The 14,835-nt window shown below is 25.4% G+C and overlaps 2 protein-coding genes across 2 annotated transcripts in view; one reads left to right on the top strand and one right to left on the bottom strand.

Annotated features, from left to right (window-relative positions):
- Nucleotides 1-14,835, top strand: part of LOC119682433 (SAM50-like protein CG7639) — a 246,151-nt gene that overhangs the window by 224,961 nt on the left and 6,355 nt on the right. The window lies entirely within an intron of this gene.
- Nucleotides 11,877-13,309, bottom strand: LOC119674520 (atypical protein kinase C-like). The gene is made up of 4 exons (XM_038085664.1): nucleotides 13,270-13,309; nucleotides 12,161-12,479; nucleotides 11,969-12,089; nucleotides 11,877-11,887 (listed from the first exon to the last, which is right to left on the bottom strand). Exons 2-4 carry the CDS (start codon nucleotides 12,329-12,331, stop codon nucleotides 11,877-11,879), a joined length of 303 nt encoding a protein of 100 aa, XP_037941592.1. The 5' UTR covers nucleotides 12,332-12,479; nucleotides 13,270-13,309.

The following is a 14,835-nucleotide window of genomic DNA, read 5'->3' as shown; positions in this document are numbered from 1 at the left end:
CGTACTGGGATCGCAATTCTAAAATTATTGTTTTTCAATAAGCAAAAGGTCTCAACATGGGTTATGTAAGGGACCAGGTTAAAAAGACGAACATAGTTCATAGCACCTTTCTGTGCAGATGATTGCTGCATGGATTGAAGATAGTATATATTATGGTCTGTATATAATATATATATTATATTATGGTCGAGAAATCGCTGCTATCATAAATCATATTTGTGCAACTAAAAACGAGGATTACTTGTCCTATAGAGAAAATGTGCTGTTCAAGTATTTCGAATATTTTCGAAATATTCAAAATATATATTTGAATTCGAATACTCGAACTGCTTGACCATTGTAATACTCAAACACTATCAAGACCCAATCATTTCTGGAATTTATTTCATGTAACACGAAATCACATTGCACATACAAATATATGGAAAATAGAAATTTCGCTGACCTTACAACGCTGTTTCGAGGATTGCCAAGTACTCATCATCAGTGGTCATAGAAAATAATCGAATTTCGTAATTAGTATACAGTCCGTAAATAATTGGTTTGGACTGCAAGTGCCAGGCTTAAAACTTGTGCCTGTCAAATTAGAAGCGATGACTAATTGTATTTTTCTACAAGTTGCCAAGGCTTCAGTGGTCAAGTTCCAGGTTTTTTTGTCATTATTTTATTTAATTAGTGACGCTAACGAAATCAATTGCCGTGCTTTAAATTAGAACGAGCTTTTAAACTACAGCTTTATTTGGAAACACAAGTTAAACGAATAGAAAGTTAAGTTTTGAGGTAGCCTATTTTTATTTTTATTATTCGAAAATCTTTATATTAAAAAAAAATTTTCAATTTTTTTTTTAATCTTTTTCATTATAAGAAAGCGTAGCTTTATCGGCAAAACTAATCAAACTTTTAAATAATAAATATTTATTATATTCATTAATTCATTAAATAAATTTTTCTTCGTTTTATAAGAGAACAAAAATTTATATAAACAAACAGACATATAATATAAAGGTGTAAATAAATTATATACTATAAATATATATTATAATTATGTATTATAAATTATATTATAAATTATATTATAAAATATAATATAGCATGCTATATCATATATCGTACAATATATATTACATATATAACATATAGTATACACTAAAACAAAAATAATAAATTATATATATAAAACATGTTAATTACTTTTTACTCCTAAAACTTAAACATAATGTACTTTTCATAATTAAAATAACTACACTTCAATTTACATAATTATATTTAATAGTTAAATAATTTCTGTTAAAAAGTACCACACTTTTATCCTTTCAAACTCATAATGCACTTTATCAAAGGAGTTAGCACAAAAACGGAAATGAACCACTTATGTTTTCACCTTCGGTTGCAACTGTTACCCCATTTATCGATTTAAGCAGAAATACCAAAACAAACAAACGAGCAAAAAGGACATCTAAAGCAGTCATAAAACTTCTTAAATGAGTTAAATAACTGCAGTAGATGGGTTAAGGTAAATTGGCCGACATAGCCTTGATGGAGACGTATTTTACTATTATCGCGTTTGCATAGGTAAATTGCGTGAACAAAAGGATTACATAAAAGGACGGGCAATACAGCAATTTTTAATCAAATGGGTAAAAAGTGAAAAAAAAACCTAAAATCAATACTGCAATCGTAGGGACGTTAAATTCATTTGAATTTGATTAAATTTCTATTTTAATTTAATAAATTAAAATTTATTTTTTAAAAAATAAAAGAACTCTAATTAGATACACAATCATTAAAACTTATACATAATATTTTTTAATTATTAGGAATAAATAATGATTTCCGCTTTATAATAATTTTTTTTCTAAAGTAGATATAAGGAAATGACTAACTTAAAGCGAACAGAAATTTTTGGTATTATTATTATTTATATATGCATTTGATATATTAGGTATTGTGTTAAATGTTTTTACAATTAACAAAAAAAAACTAAGAATATTATTTTAACAACTTGTATAATCATTATCAACTATATATGACTAATATAAGCTATAAAAAGCACACAGACATTTCAGCGGTATATCTTAAAACATTTTCGAAACATAAAACATTTTAAGATAGCACATTCTTAACTCACTCTAAGATAAAAACGAAAAACTTCTACTATAACATATATCAAATTCTGTAAGTTAAAAAATATAGACATCAAGACATGAGGCTATATAAAGGGCACAGAAAATGGGTATACTACAAGCATAGTAGTAAAAGGCTAATAAAGGGCCCTTTAGTAAAGCTCCGCTGAAACTAAAGGGCATAATTTCAGCGGTTTAAGCAACTATTTAAAAACAGAAACCATTTACAATATAACATTCTTAGGTCACTATAAGATAGATACAAAAGAGTACTACTATATCACATGACTTTTGATTAATAAAGTTATTCGTAAAATATCAAAAATACATCGTCAAATTGTTTTATTAAAATTTTTGGGAAATTTAAATAATATCAAAAAGATTTTTATTTATTTTATATATAAATTTACATGAATCTATCATGATACATGATCATGTATATATGATGATGTATACATGATAAACATGTATCTGCAGATATAATAGTAGAATTTTGATCTTTAAAAACATAGAAGTACCTAAAACAGTAAAGTATATTTCTTCAACTGCAATTGGATGTGATGATAAACTCGGTTTACAATTATTTTCTGTAATACCTAAATGCATAAAGAAAGAGTGATTAATTAATTCGGACTAATTGCAGTTGTCCATGACTGACTTGAAATGATCTCTGAATTACCATTACCCAGGTGCACAATAGATCAAGCTGGTCAAAGCTATAACCCAATATCCATAAATACGATAACAGTATGTAATGAATTCTATAAACTATTATATTTCCTTCCGTGAGAGTATAGTATAAAAATGTCACTAGTTCCAATACTTATAATGCTGGTTGTTGCTAGTTGCCCTATTACCTAGGTATTATATGTGACTAGAAATTAAAATTAAATTTTTAATTCCATTCTCTTTATATATAATATATCACTACTTATAATGCTGGTGTTTTAGGTATGATATGTATTATATGTGACTATAAATTAAAATTACATCTTTAATTCCATTCTCTTTATATATAATATATCACTATATGAATCAAAATCAGTATTCGGCCTCCTATTTTCATAATTTTATTCAGTGGTTAATTGTGGTACAAAAAACAAACAAAGTTGTATTAAAATAAAATTTTATTGGTAAAAATCAATGTTTTTAATAAATTTGTTAACTAAAAGTTTAAAATTCAAAAACACACTTTTAAATCAAGTTCATATAAAACTGCAGTGAAATATTCATGAGATATATATACAAACGAATATATATATAATGTATATATATATAAATGTATATATCTATATATATATATGTATATTTATTTAATATTTCAATAATTTTTTATTTATTTATATATCACAAGCCAGTTAAATATATTAAATATTTTTTAACACTCAAAGGTTAGTTGCATAAATAGTATTTAATTAATGCACTTGAATAATTTTAATCAACTATCTATTTCACTTTTTATTTTAAATCACATAATTAATAAGATTGATACACATTTTTAAGAGAATTAAATTTTTCAATTAATTAATTGCTAATTGGTCCGTAAAAAATTTTTTTTTTACAAAAAACCACACCTATAATAATTGTGTAATTTTCCTAGGTAGGCGATTGTAACAGCACCACTATTATTAAGACCAGCAACATCAGTAGCGGTGTCAGCAGCTGACTCTGCGAAACTCACTCGATAGCAGCACTGACGAACGATGCTAAACCGAGCTAAAGTCGCCGAAGCACCGAACACAGAACAATTCTAATAAACCTTAGTTTTTTTACTTCTCTAACATTTCACACAGCCACCTATCTTAACAATTTAGCTGACTGCCTATCACTCGATTAACGAAATTCAAGCGAGCGCACAACAAACTGCACTTTTCTTACAAAATACAATGTTAATAACGTGACCTGAACAACATTTGCGATGTTCTGAAAGAGCCAACGACAACAGCAAGAGTTGACGACAGGACACAAGTCAATATATAGTGATTTGGTCTCAAATTTCTCAATGTCAAATAAATTCTGTCGGCCAGTGCTTTTCTCTCAAAAAATAATGAGTAACTTTTTGTATAAGAGTTACATTCATTTTCTCAAATTTAAAGATAATTGGAGAGAATTAAGAAATTTGAGATAAATGTTAAATTTTTATAATGTTAAAGGATTAGGTTTTAAAATCCTTAAACAGAAAAACGTTAACAATCTTAAATGAAAACATGTCAATGTCAATATACACTTAAATAAATATATATTAAAGGAATTAACGAAAAATATTTAAAATCTCAACGGTCCTTTGAATATAATAATGATAAATAAAAATATATAATAATAATATAAAAAAAATAATAATGAAATGAAAATAATATATAATAATATGTTATACTATATCTATACCTATAACAGAGGGGGAGGAAGTCTTAAACACAGGGATTAAATATAGTCGTTCTCCGTTACTAAATCTAGTGAACTAGACTCTTATGCACATTTAAATAAATATATACCATACATGTATGAAACAATAATTCAATTAACACTAAATTATGTATATAACTTATACAATATTAAACAAAATCAATTTATAATTTTTGTGTTTGATTATATAAGAACTTCTTTAAAAAAAAGATTTTAAAGAAAACGATAAAAATAATAAAAATTTATAATAGTCCTTATGTAAGATATTCAAACCCAAAACAACAAAGCAACAGACACAACTGCTAAATTCGGACTTACTTTTATCTAAGTGAATAGTATGTGTTAAAGCTGATATAAAGAACCATGTATATATTTATTCAAGAACGTACAAGGATCTATTTTAAATTGAATATATGAATTAGTTTCTGGGTTTAATCAGTTTCTAAATCATTTATATTTACACCCTTTGTGACATCTTATTGTGTTAACTTGCTTAATTTTTTTATTTACATATATTGAATAATTTTATATACTTGAAAATGTCAACTTACATTTCAATATTTCAAGGTATTAAAAACAGTATCTTTAATATGAAAAATAAAAAAAAACGAACTGGTCATCCTAAACATTTGAAGATACTGAATTAGAAGAAGCATTGTCTCCATTGATTCTTGTGGCCATATTAAATGTAATAACAATTTGCAACAGCATTAAACATTAAGAGCACTATTACTTATATTACTATATATATATATATCATATATAAAGTACATATATCAGTATATATAGATTATATATGTGTTAGTATTAATTTAGTTTGAAAACAAAAAATTAATAATTATCGATTAACCTCCCGAACAAGAGGTTTGTATTGTATAAATTTGCATGAATCCTGCTTTTTAAAATGTAGATAAAAATATCTACCTATATACAAGGTATACAAAGTAAGCTTAGAATAATTAAAGAATCTATAGGTATAGAACGCAATCAGCTGTTGCATTGTCTATTGTTTTGTTAATTCATTATCTACAAGAAATGTTAAAAATAATGAATCTTAGGATAGGCCATTGATATACTTTTTATATACACTAAAAAACAAAAATAATTTAAAACAAGCATTAAAAATTTAACCCAACTTATTTTGTATGAAAATTAACTACAGGTACCGGTAACCTAGATGAAGGATAGGCAAATACAATAACACAATATTACTTTGGATGTTACTGTGTACATTTTATATCAATGTCATGAAAATCGCTCGACAGGGACGAGTAAAAACGGTTTCGTGAGTTGGAGCAGAAAATTTAAGCTGACGCACAAAACTGGCAGGCAGACATTACAGAATCACAAAATGAGTAAATATTCTTTAAGTGCAAGGGCGGAGGATTGTATAGCCATTTAATAACTTGGCTTGTTGGTGGGAAGCAATTTTATGAGCAAAAATTTTTATACATTTTGTGCTGGAACCATCAACAGCTACTGAATATTTTATATGCTTTCTTACGAAATTAATGGCGAAATCTTTTATTAACGATTTAATTAAACATGAATAAATAAAATTTTTTCTTTACACACTACGAGTCGTTTTTATACACACAAAACAGTTAAAACACTTTTTTGTTTTAATAAATCACATAAGTATTTTATATTATACTTTATATAATATTTATTTATACATTTTATTCACAATTGTGTATAAAAAAAATTCAATTTAAAATTTAATTCTGCACAAACGTTAGCTTTAAATATTGAACATTTTTTATTTAATTTTATTTTATTTGATTTTGCACAATATTATTTTAGCAGTATTAAAAAATATTTCATCCGTAAAGGAAACGTCCATTTCCAATTGAAAGCTATGCGCAAGTGTTATTAAGTTGGCTTATATTTCAGTATATTCCAACTCAATAAAGTCAAAAAAGTTTAAATTCCTTTACTCAATTCCTTTGCTAAAACATTGCAGTATTCAATGTCAACTGACATTACTGAAACTGCTCCTGCTCTCAATATTTTACAAACAATTGTCAAAATAAGAGCACAAGTTATTGTACAGATTGAGAAATGCCTACATTTGTGAGCAATGAACCACTTTTTTGTCTTTAACAGACGTCCGAGTAACTCATTGTATTAAAGAATTCCGATAGATAAGTTCGTACTACGACAAATATACTCAAGAGCATATATCCTTTCAATATGAGTTTTTTTTTTGTACTCTTCTACTTTTAAGTATGCTACCAGTATTAGTTGAGGGATGGTGTTACCAGCTAAACATATAATTTATGAAAGGATAGCTCCATATATCAATTTGAAATCGCTGAATATTCGTCTATTTATTATTAATATTTAATTATTTAAAATAAAACAATATTGTTATGAATTTGGAAACCAAGTAAACTTAGAAATAGTTTTCTAAGTACTTCATAGTTTGTTGGAAAATAAGTTTTATATATAATAATGATTGGAGAAAATTGTGAGTTAGTGTTACATAAAAACTAAGAGCAATTAAAACACGGTTATTAAAACTAGAGTCGATTACTATTTAATTACTTATCGGGTTCCAGCGATCGTGCACAACCACGTCTATTCTTGTGAACGTACGCAACAATATATATAATAATCCTTAAATAAACTGTTCAATATTGTAAATGCTTTTACAAAAATTTGCCTTCTACAAACCAGGCATTCTACAAAAAGTAGAATTTTTGTTACCGTTAATCAGCACTAACTTTAATGCCATTTCAATATATTTGGTGGTATTAACTAGCACTCTTAATCTCTGTTGCTTTATTTTCAACATGTTCACTGCTGTCTTTTCATTCAAATGTGTTTTTCTATAAATTTGTTCGTAGGTTCGTCCTTAATACATGTTTTCAGCGTTTTTGGTGCCATTAGCTAGCACAAAAATACTCTTCATTATAAAGAACAATATAAGAAAGTACTTGCAACTTTTCTTAAACATGTTGGCAAACAAAATTAGTGCTATATTGCCAAATCTGACAATATAAAAAATATTTTCGTTGTATAGATTGTTCTCAATAATAAATGTTGTATTAAATATATTTATGATTATTACATTGTTTTAGGATTTATTTTTGTTGTATTATTATGTTATTATACATATTTTTAATGTATAATATATATTAATTTAAAAAAACAATATCATAAAGTATAAAGATTATGGCTACTCTCCGCCTTTATATTATATTGGTGTAGCAGGGATTAAAGAATCATACTTTTTAATTTATTTAACGATGTCCGACATCAGACTGATCAAATCGACATATGAATAAAATTAGTGGACTACGTGGATTACATTTATAAATTTTGATCCCATAAAATTAATTGAACTTTTAAAAAAGATTTGTAAATATAAAATTTAAAAAATGTACATAATATAATGCATGACAATATAAATCATACCCTTATAAAGCTTAGGATACATAAAGCTTGGCTTAAAAATTGACTTAGGAGAATGTTATCTTGAAATTGGCTTAAAGAAAGCTATCTCGATATTTATTTAGGAGAATTATACCTAGAAATTAACGTAGGATAACATTAGCTATTCCCACATTATAATCTGATAAAGGAATTCTCCTGATAAAGACAAAAGCGAATTTGTCGAAATATGTATAGAAATTTATAAAAAGTTTTTGAATTACGATTTATTTAAAATCATAGATTATTTTACTTTTAATAATTTTTTAATTATTTTATTACTGTTTATTGTATGTAATTATAAAATTTTATTAAGTTTTCAAAACTTGACTCTTAAAATCTTGAAATTTATTTATGACATTTACTATTTTTTTCGTTTTGTGTTTTGTTCGTTGTTTGCTAATTAAGATCGTACCAGTAGTGTAAACACTTAATTTTTGATTTACATCGTTAACATCGTTAATTTAACATATGAGTGAATTTCGAATTTTTTATTTGTTTTGAAATTTTATTGGACTGGTAATTTAGTAAAACTTTTTTAAAAACAAGTGTCTTATGAAATTTAGTTGTTTCTCTCTCTAAAATGCGCAAGTACAAAAAATACCACACAAAATTCATAAAAAATTAAAATCTTTCGTATCTTTTTATCTTTAAAATTTCTCTGTCACTAAACTAAGAGAACTGTTTCAGAAAGCGATGAGCATTGCGCACCAACAGGCCGCATTATCTTTCTAAATTATATGACAGCCACACTTTTGCCTTGATGCTAAACGTGGGTCATGTTCAGCTGAGATAGCGAAGAAGAGTTGGGGAAATGTTTGTTTTTCTTATTACAGGGAACCTTTTAGCAACTGCCACCACTTTTAATGTTGTCTTTCACATTGTTTCATTACTTAATGGTAAATCTTTATATATTCGACATAAAGTTTTCTGTTTTTGTTTTTCTCTGGACCAGTAACCGAGCTCTTACACTTTAAAACTGCCTTAAAATTCCAGCCTCGTACATTGTAACTAATGAAAATGTGCAAATCGTGTTGTACGTAAGAAGGATAAAATAAAGTAAAGGAATTAAGACAACTGATGTTAATAATAAAAAAATTATGCTTGCGTGTAAAAATATATATACCATTTGCAAACACACATATAATAATAATTTATTATATATTATATATACGCTACATACTTCGAATATCCTTAAAAGCTGTTTAATTTCACTTTACACGTATCTTTGTTGTTATGGAAAAAAATTAGAAAAAAGAAAATATTTTAAAATTTCCATTAAGTTATTTACAGATAGATAACATACTCCGTTATATTTTCATTCATTGCATACTCGTAAAATAAACTTTTTTAGATGGAAATGCTAACAAAATGTTAGATAATGTTTATTTAAAAGCACACAACGAATGATAAAATTAAACCGATTTTTTATGATTTTAATAGTTTCATTTTATAAATTTTAAATGTAGAAAAATTTGCTATCTAGGCCTTTGCATTTAAAATATTTGTGGTCTTAGAACTTTTATGCTGACGATGCATTAAGCCATCCTGTCTACAGTATTTACATTAAAGCGAAACATTTTCAGATAATGTGAGAGTGGAGGTGGCTATTATTCCATTGTCACTTTATGACCAACTTTTACGGAAGTTGCATTAGTGCGGTTTTGTGTAATCTCATTGTTTATTTTTCATTATTTTAAAGTGCAACATTATGTGTACATTTATGCAAGTAAAGTGTTTGAGTTGACTTTATTTTTCACTAAATTTTATCCCAATTAAAGGAAAAGGCACATTCTTTACAATATATATATATTTATATATATATGTAAACATAAAAAATAAAATACAATACAATAATAAAAAAAACCATTACGTATAAGTTTACAAACATTTTTAATTTTTTAATAATTTTATATCAAATTAAAATTAAAAAAAAAATAAATTTCAATAATTTAACTAAATTTTTGCATGTCTTTTCTTTCTTTGCTGTTCGAAAACCCTCTAAATTTTAAATATAGCTTCTTTGTAAAATAAGAATTATAAGAAATAATTATAAGAAATCGTAGCTTAAAAAAATAAGTATCTAAAAAAGCTCAGCAAATTTATATAGCTGCAGTTTATGCGTTTGTTTTAGTACAGCAAATGCAATTGCATGCGAATAAACAACAAAAATTGACTAAACCCAAATTTTGAATAAGATAAATTAGTTTAACATTAGCTTTGTGCTTTAACACACGAATCAACGGTTCGACAGATGTAATAGTAGTATCTTAAATAGCTGTATGTAGTCTAAGAATTCTCTTAATTAATAATTATAACGATAGATGTCAAAATTTAATCATTATTACTCTAATTACCCCATATTACTACTATTATTATTAATATTAATACTAATATGAAAATTATATATATATAAATGTTCATAAATATTTATACAACTAATATTTATATAATAACGAAACCATTTCGTTCCCACCAAATACAGAATATTATAAAGAAAATAAATTTTTACTTTCTATTGGTTATTTCAGACATGCGAATTCTCCATTTAACATTTCCTGGTTTATTATAATACCGGATTTGAAGGTTACTATATTTTTTTCTCTAAAAGAACAAAATCTTTTAAAAGATTTATTGGGTAAACAATAGTATTCATTTTAAAATACAATAACATACATACAAAGATCCATATTTATGAAAATTTGTAAAAGTCGATCTTGCTATGGATATTTATCATTATTATCAATAGCCGTAATTTTTGCTTTCAGAATTATAAAAAAAACAGCTTTGGCATCACTTTTAAAATATGTTAAATGTTTTTTTTTTTGATATATAATTTTTGTACTGTTATATATATAAAAATTGTAAACACTAAAAATTAATTAATTTAAATAAAAGAAAATAAAATGAATATTAGTAGGGCAATGTTTAGCATTTTTATCTTATATATTTATATTAACTAATTTATGTATGTATTTGTATTAATTAGTAAATGAAATGCTTATATAATTTTAGCGGATCACTAGAATTTTGCAATATATTTCCAGTGAATATTCACAATAGACTGATTTTTGAATTTGGCTCCACTAAAACTTAACACGTAAAAATTTTTACAGGTAAACCCTAACTCTGAAGATTTTAAGAGTAGTGTTGTTGCTTTACATGTTTTTTTTCGTAAAAGTTGAGAGTATTTTTTGCTACTCCACTTTGAAGTAAATGTTTTGGGCAGTTGTAAGTTAAATGTAAGTTAATTCTTACATGTAAGCTAATTCTTTGGTAGCTGTTGAATTGACTTCTCCATCCGGTTTTCACTTTTATTAATTTTTTTAAAGAACTATGTCTCTGACGATGGGTGTTCGTGCATATGTATTTTTACCGTATTTTCAAAGAAAAATGTAAAGCTTAGGTAACTTAGGTTACTACAGCAATCCTAAGAATTCTGTTAGGCATTTTAACTTATAAAACTTGATGGATTTAAAACTACCTAGAATGATTAAAAAATCTGAAGATGCTATTTAAGTAGTGGTCGTGTAGCTGATTCTCTCTAAACAGATTCTTTATAGAGTAAGCACAAAAAGTGTATCCTTAATAAAATCCATAGATACAAAGGATTGCTAATAGAGATAAATAATCAAATAAGATGTAATAATATTAATAATCATAACATATATAGTACATAATACGGCTTAAAGTTTTTAATTAAACAATTTTTAAAACATTCAAGGTTTTTAAATAGAAACTTTTAAATTTAAAATCTTTCTTTTTTATTTGCCTTCGATCTCTTTTATAACAATAATTATAAAAAACACGATTTTCGTTTTTTAAAAAATACCGTGTACATGATTTTAATAAATAATATTAAAGAATTTCTTAAGTCTACGACATACAACAATTTATTTGTTAATATTGCTTAAATTAATAACGATCTAAACGTAAATTTGAAATGTGATTTTTTTAAATATTTTACGCTATACATACTATAAATAAGATTTCAAACATTGACTTACCATGTATGACCAACTCAGAATCACGATTTAATTCATATAAACGAATAGCTTCATTTAATCCTAACTGATCTAGGATAGTACACGGATCATTTTCTTCATCAACCCATTTGATTGTAAAAGGCTAAATAAACGATCAAATAAATAGTAATTTATAATGATCTTTCAAAAAAAAAAAAACAAAAAGAGCCTTACTTGATCAGGTGAAAAACGACAAATCCCTCGAATTTCATGGCATAATTTATCATAAGTAATTTTTTCATTGATATAGGTTATCATAATTTCTCCATTGTAAGCAGTTTTAACTTTGATCTCATTGACATTGTTACTGCCATCTTGTAATACTTGTGAGGGCATTTTCTGCATTTGGACGTGAGCTCCTTTACTTCAATTTTTTTTTTTGAAATGGAACCTTATAAGTTTATTTAGTTTCGAAATTACTAATAAAAAGAACCAATAATATTATTGACTTTCCATTTACAGGAAATAATAATAATTATTATGTTAAGTACTGCTGAAAAGAAAAAAAACATATCAGTAATTACTTAAAATTATATTAAAAAATTATTTTAACTCTTATTTTATATAAACATTTTTTAATTATAATTCTTTTATTTTTAATTCATACTAAAAATATTAATCTTATTTTTTATATGTTAGGTCTATTTAAATAAGAATTTTTTTGTTCATTTTCATGTGTGATATTCATTGACACTCCCCATTCAATTACTGGGTATATTGACGAAAATTAAGCATCACTAACGCTCTTAATATTAAATCCTACAAGTGTGTGCTGAAGTGCACGTTGAATAAAAATGTTGAAAGAGGCAGTGCACTTCTTTAATTGGATTAGACTGAAAAATATATTATTATGCAAAGTATATTGTAATTATAGAAAATAAATGTATTATAATGAAATTTGAGGAATCACTTTGCGATATGAGCTATTGTTAGACGGCAAAAACTTTTTTAAGTCAGATAAGTATATTTTATGCTAGATAATATAATGTATATGTTTTTTATTATGAAGTGTTTGTTTATTATGCCGAAGTAAGTGTGCTTCTGACTAATAGGTGTTTTCTAACTACCGAAAACTGCGTTCAATCTTATTTCAACTTGCATTCAATTAATAGTTTTTAACTTTTTACTTTTATTAACAACTATACATATTCATATATTAAAACAGGAAACAATTTTTTGTTTATAATATTGTCAATATAATAATAATTTATAATTTTAAAAGAATTTTTCAATATTTATGCATGTTCCAATTTCACGACTTAATATGTTCTTAGTTGTCTTACTTTTGTTTCACTAAGTATTGAACTCAAACACAAATTAAACTATAAAAACTAAAAAATAGCGTTCAATATAATTATTGCATTTAAATTATAATTAAATAAAAAGATTTAATCAAAATTAATGTTGTAATTAAATTTTTAACTCTCTAGGACGGAGCACAACTAATTACACCGAAACTAAAAACAGCAAATTATTTTGAATTCGCCTCATCAGTGTTAAAAAGTGTTACTTTCTTTGAGACTGTTGGAGACATGAATTATAAACAACCAAATGATTTGTATATGATTATAAACAACTACAGTATGATCTACACATATAAGCTATATGTTTAATGATTAAAATCATTAATTACAATAAATAAATTATAATTAAATCTTCTACTTGATTTTGAAATTAACGTATTAACGTATGAAATTAATAAAATTGTTTTGTGTATCCGAACTATATTTACTATCCGTATATTTACTATATTGAGTATCAAGTAACAAGTTAGATAGTTTATAAGTAGATAAATTATAATATTATAGCATTAAAATTTCAAAAATTAGTCTTTTATGTTTAATAAGAAATCTTAGTTAGGAACATCAGCACCACATCATTACACTATAACTATAAAAACTTTATATGCCTCGATATTTACAAACAATATAAGAATTATAATTTTGAAACAGCATACAGCAAACCATATACATAGCACATTCCAGACCTTTAAACACCAGTATTTGAAAATAAGAAATGAACGATTTCGGAGCATGAAAATAATATTACTGATTGTAATAATCACAACTTTATATGCTTTGATATCTACAAACAATATGAGAATTATAATCTTGTAACAGTTGAGTTTAGTTGTAAGTGTTACAAAAAATTTAATTAAAACTTTAATAATGTAATTCTTACAATTACAAGAAACTTTGTACTTGTATTTTGTTGTTGTCCATTACAAGCTCGCGTAATTTATGCATTTCGTGCAACTTGCAATAAGTTTGCAAGATAGAGTGAATATCCCTATGGTATACACCTGTACTGATCGATATTTATGAGTACTTTCGGACATATTTATATAATCAAATTTTTTTTTTTTGCTTGTAATTAAATAGCTACTATTATACAGGGTAAAAGAACTTAGCATTAAGTCAAAACCCATTGAAAAAACCTGTCAAGGTCTTAATATTGGAAGAAAGGTATCTAGTATTTCAAAATATTTAGTGTTAACTTTATTACATGCAAAACTGATAATTATAGTTTGGTGAATTGAAAATAAATCAGGATCACCGATTAGTTTGAATATTAAATAATTTCATATTTGTCATCCAATTATCATTTGGGGGGAAAATCCTGACAAACGATATATGTTTTTTTATTCCCTTTGATTGTGAAATGTTGAGTAAACTGTAAAATTTGTTTAAAGTAATTGTCATTAATTATATGAATTAAATTGGATATATAAAATTTTAATATAAAAGATATATATCGATTTCAACGTAGAATAATTAAAAATTAATTGTCAACATAGTTAAGATATTTGAATTTTAAATTTACACTTATGTCATATAATGAAAGGCAGA

Source organism: Teleopsis dalmanni, chromosome 2, assembly GCF_002237135.1.
Source record: "Teleopsis dalmanni isolate 2A chromosome 2, ASM223713v2, whole genome shotgun sequence".
Classification (NCBI taxonomy): domain Eukaryota; kingdom Metazoa; phylum Arthropoda; class Insecta; order Diptera; family Diopsidae; genus Teleopsis; species Teleopsis dalmanni.
This window is presented reverse-complemented; position numbering and strand designations above follow the sequence as displayed.

What these genes read in the sequence shown, in the direction of transcription:
- LOC119674520 (XM_038085664.1), bottom strand. Translation starts at nt 12,331, where the DNA reads ATGCAGAAAATGCCCTCACAAGTATTACAAGATGGCAGTAACAATGTC. An exon ending in GTCGTTTTTCACCTGATCAA is followed by an intron (nt 12,090 to 12,160) that starts GTAAGGCTCTTT and finishes TCGTTTATTTAG; the next exon opens with CCTTTTACAATCAAATGGGT.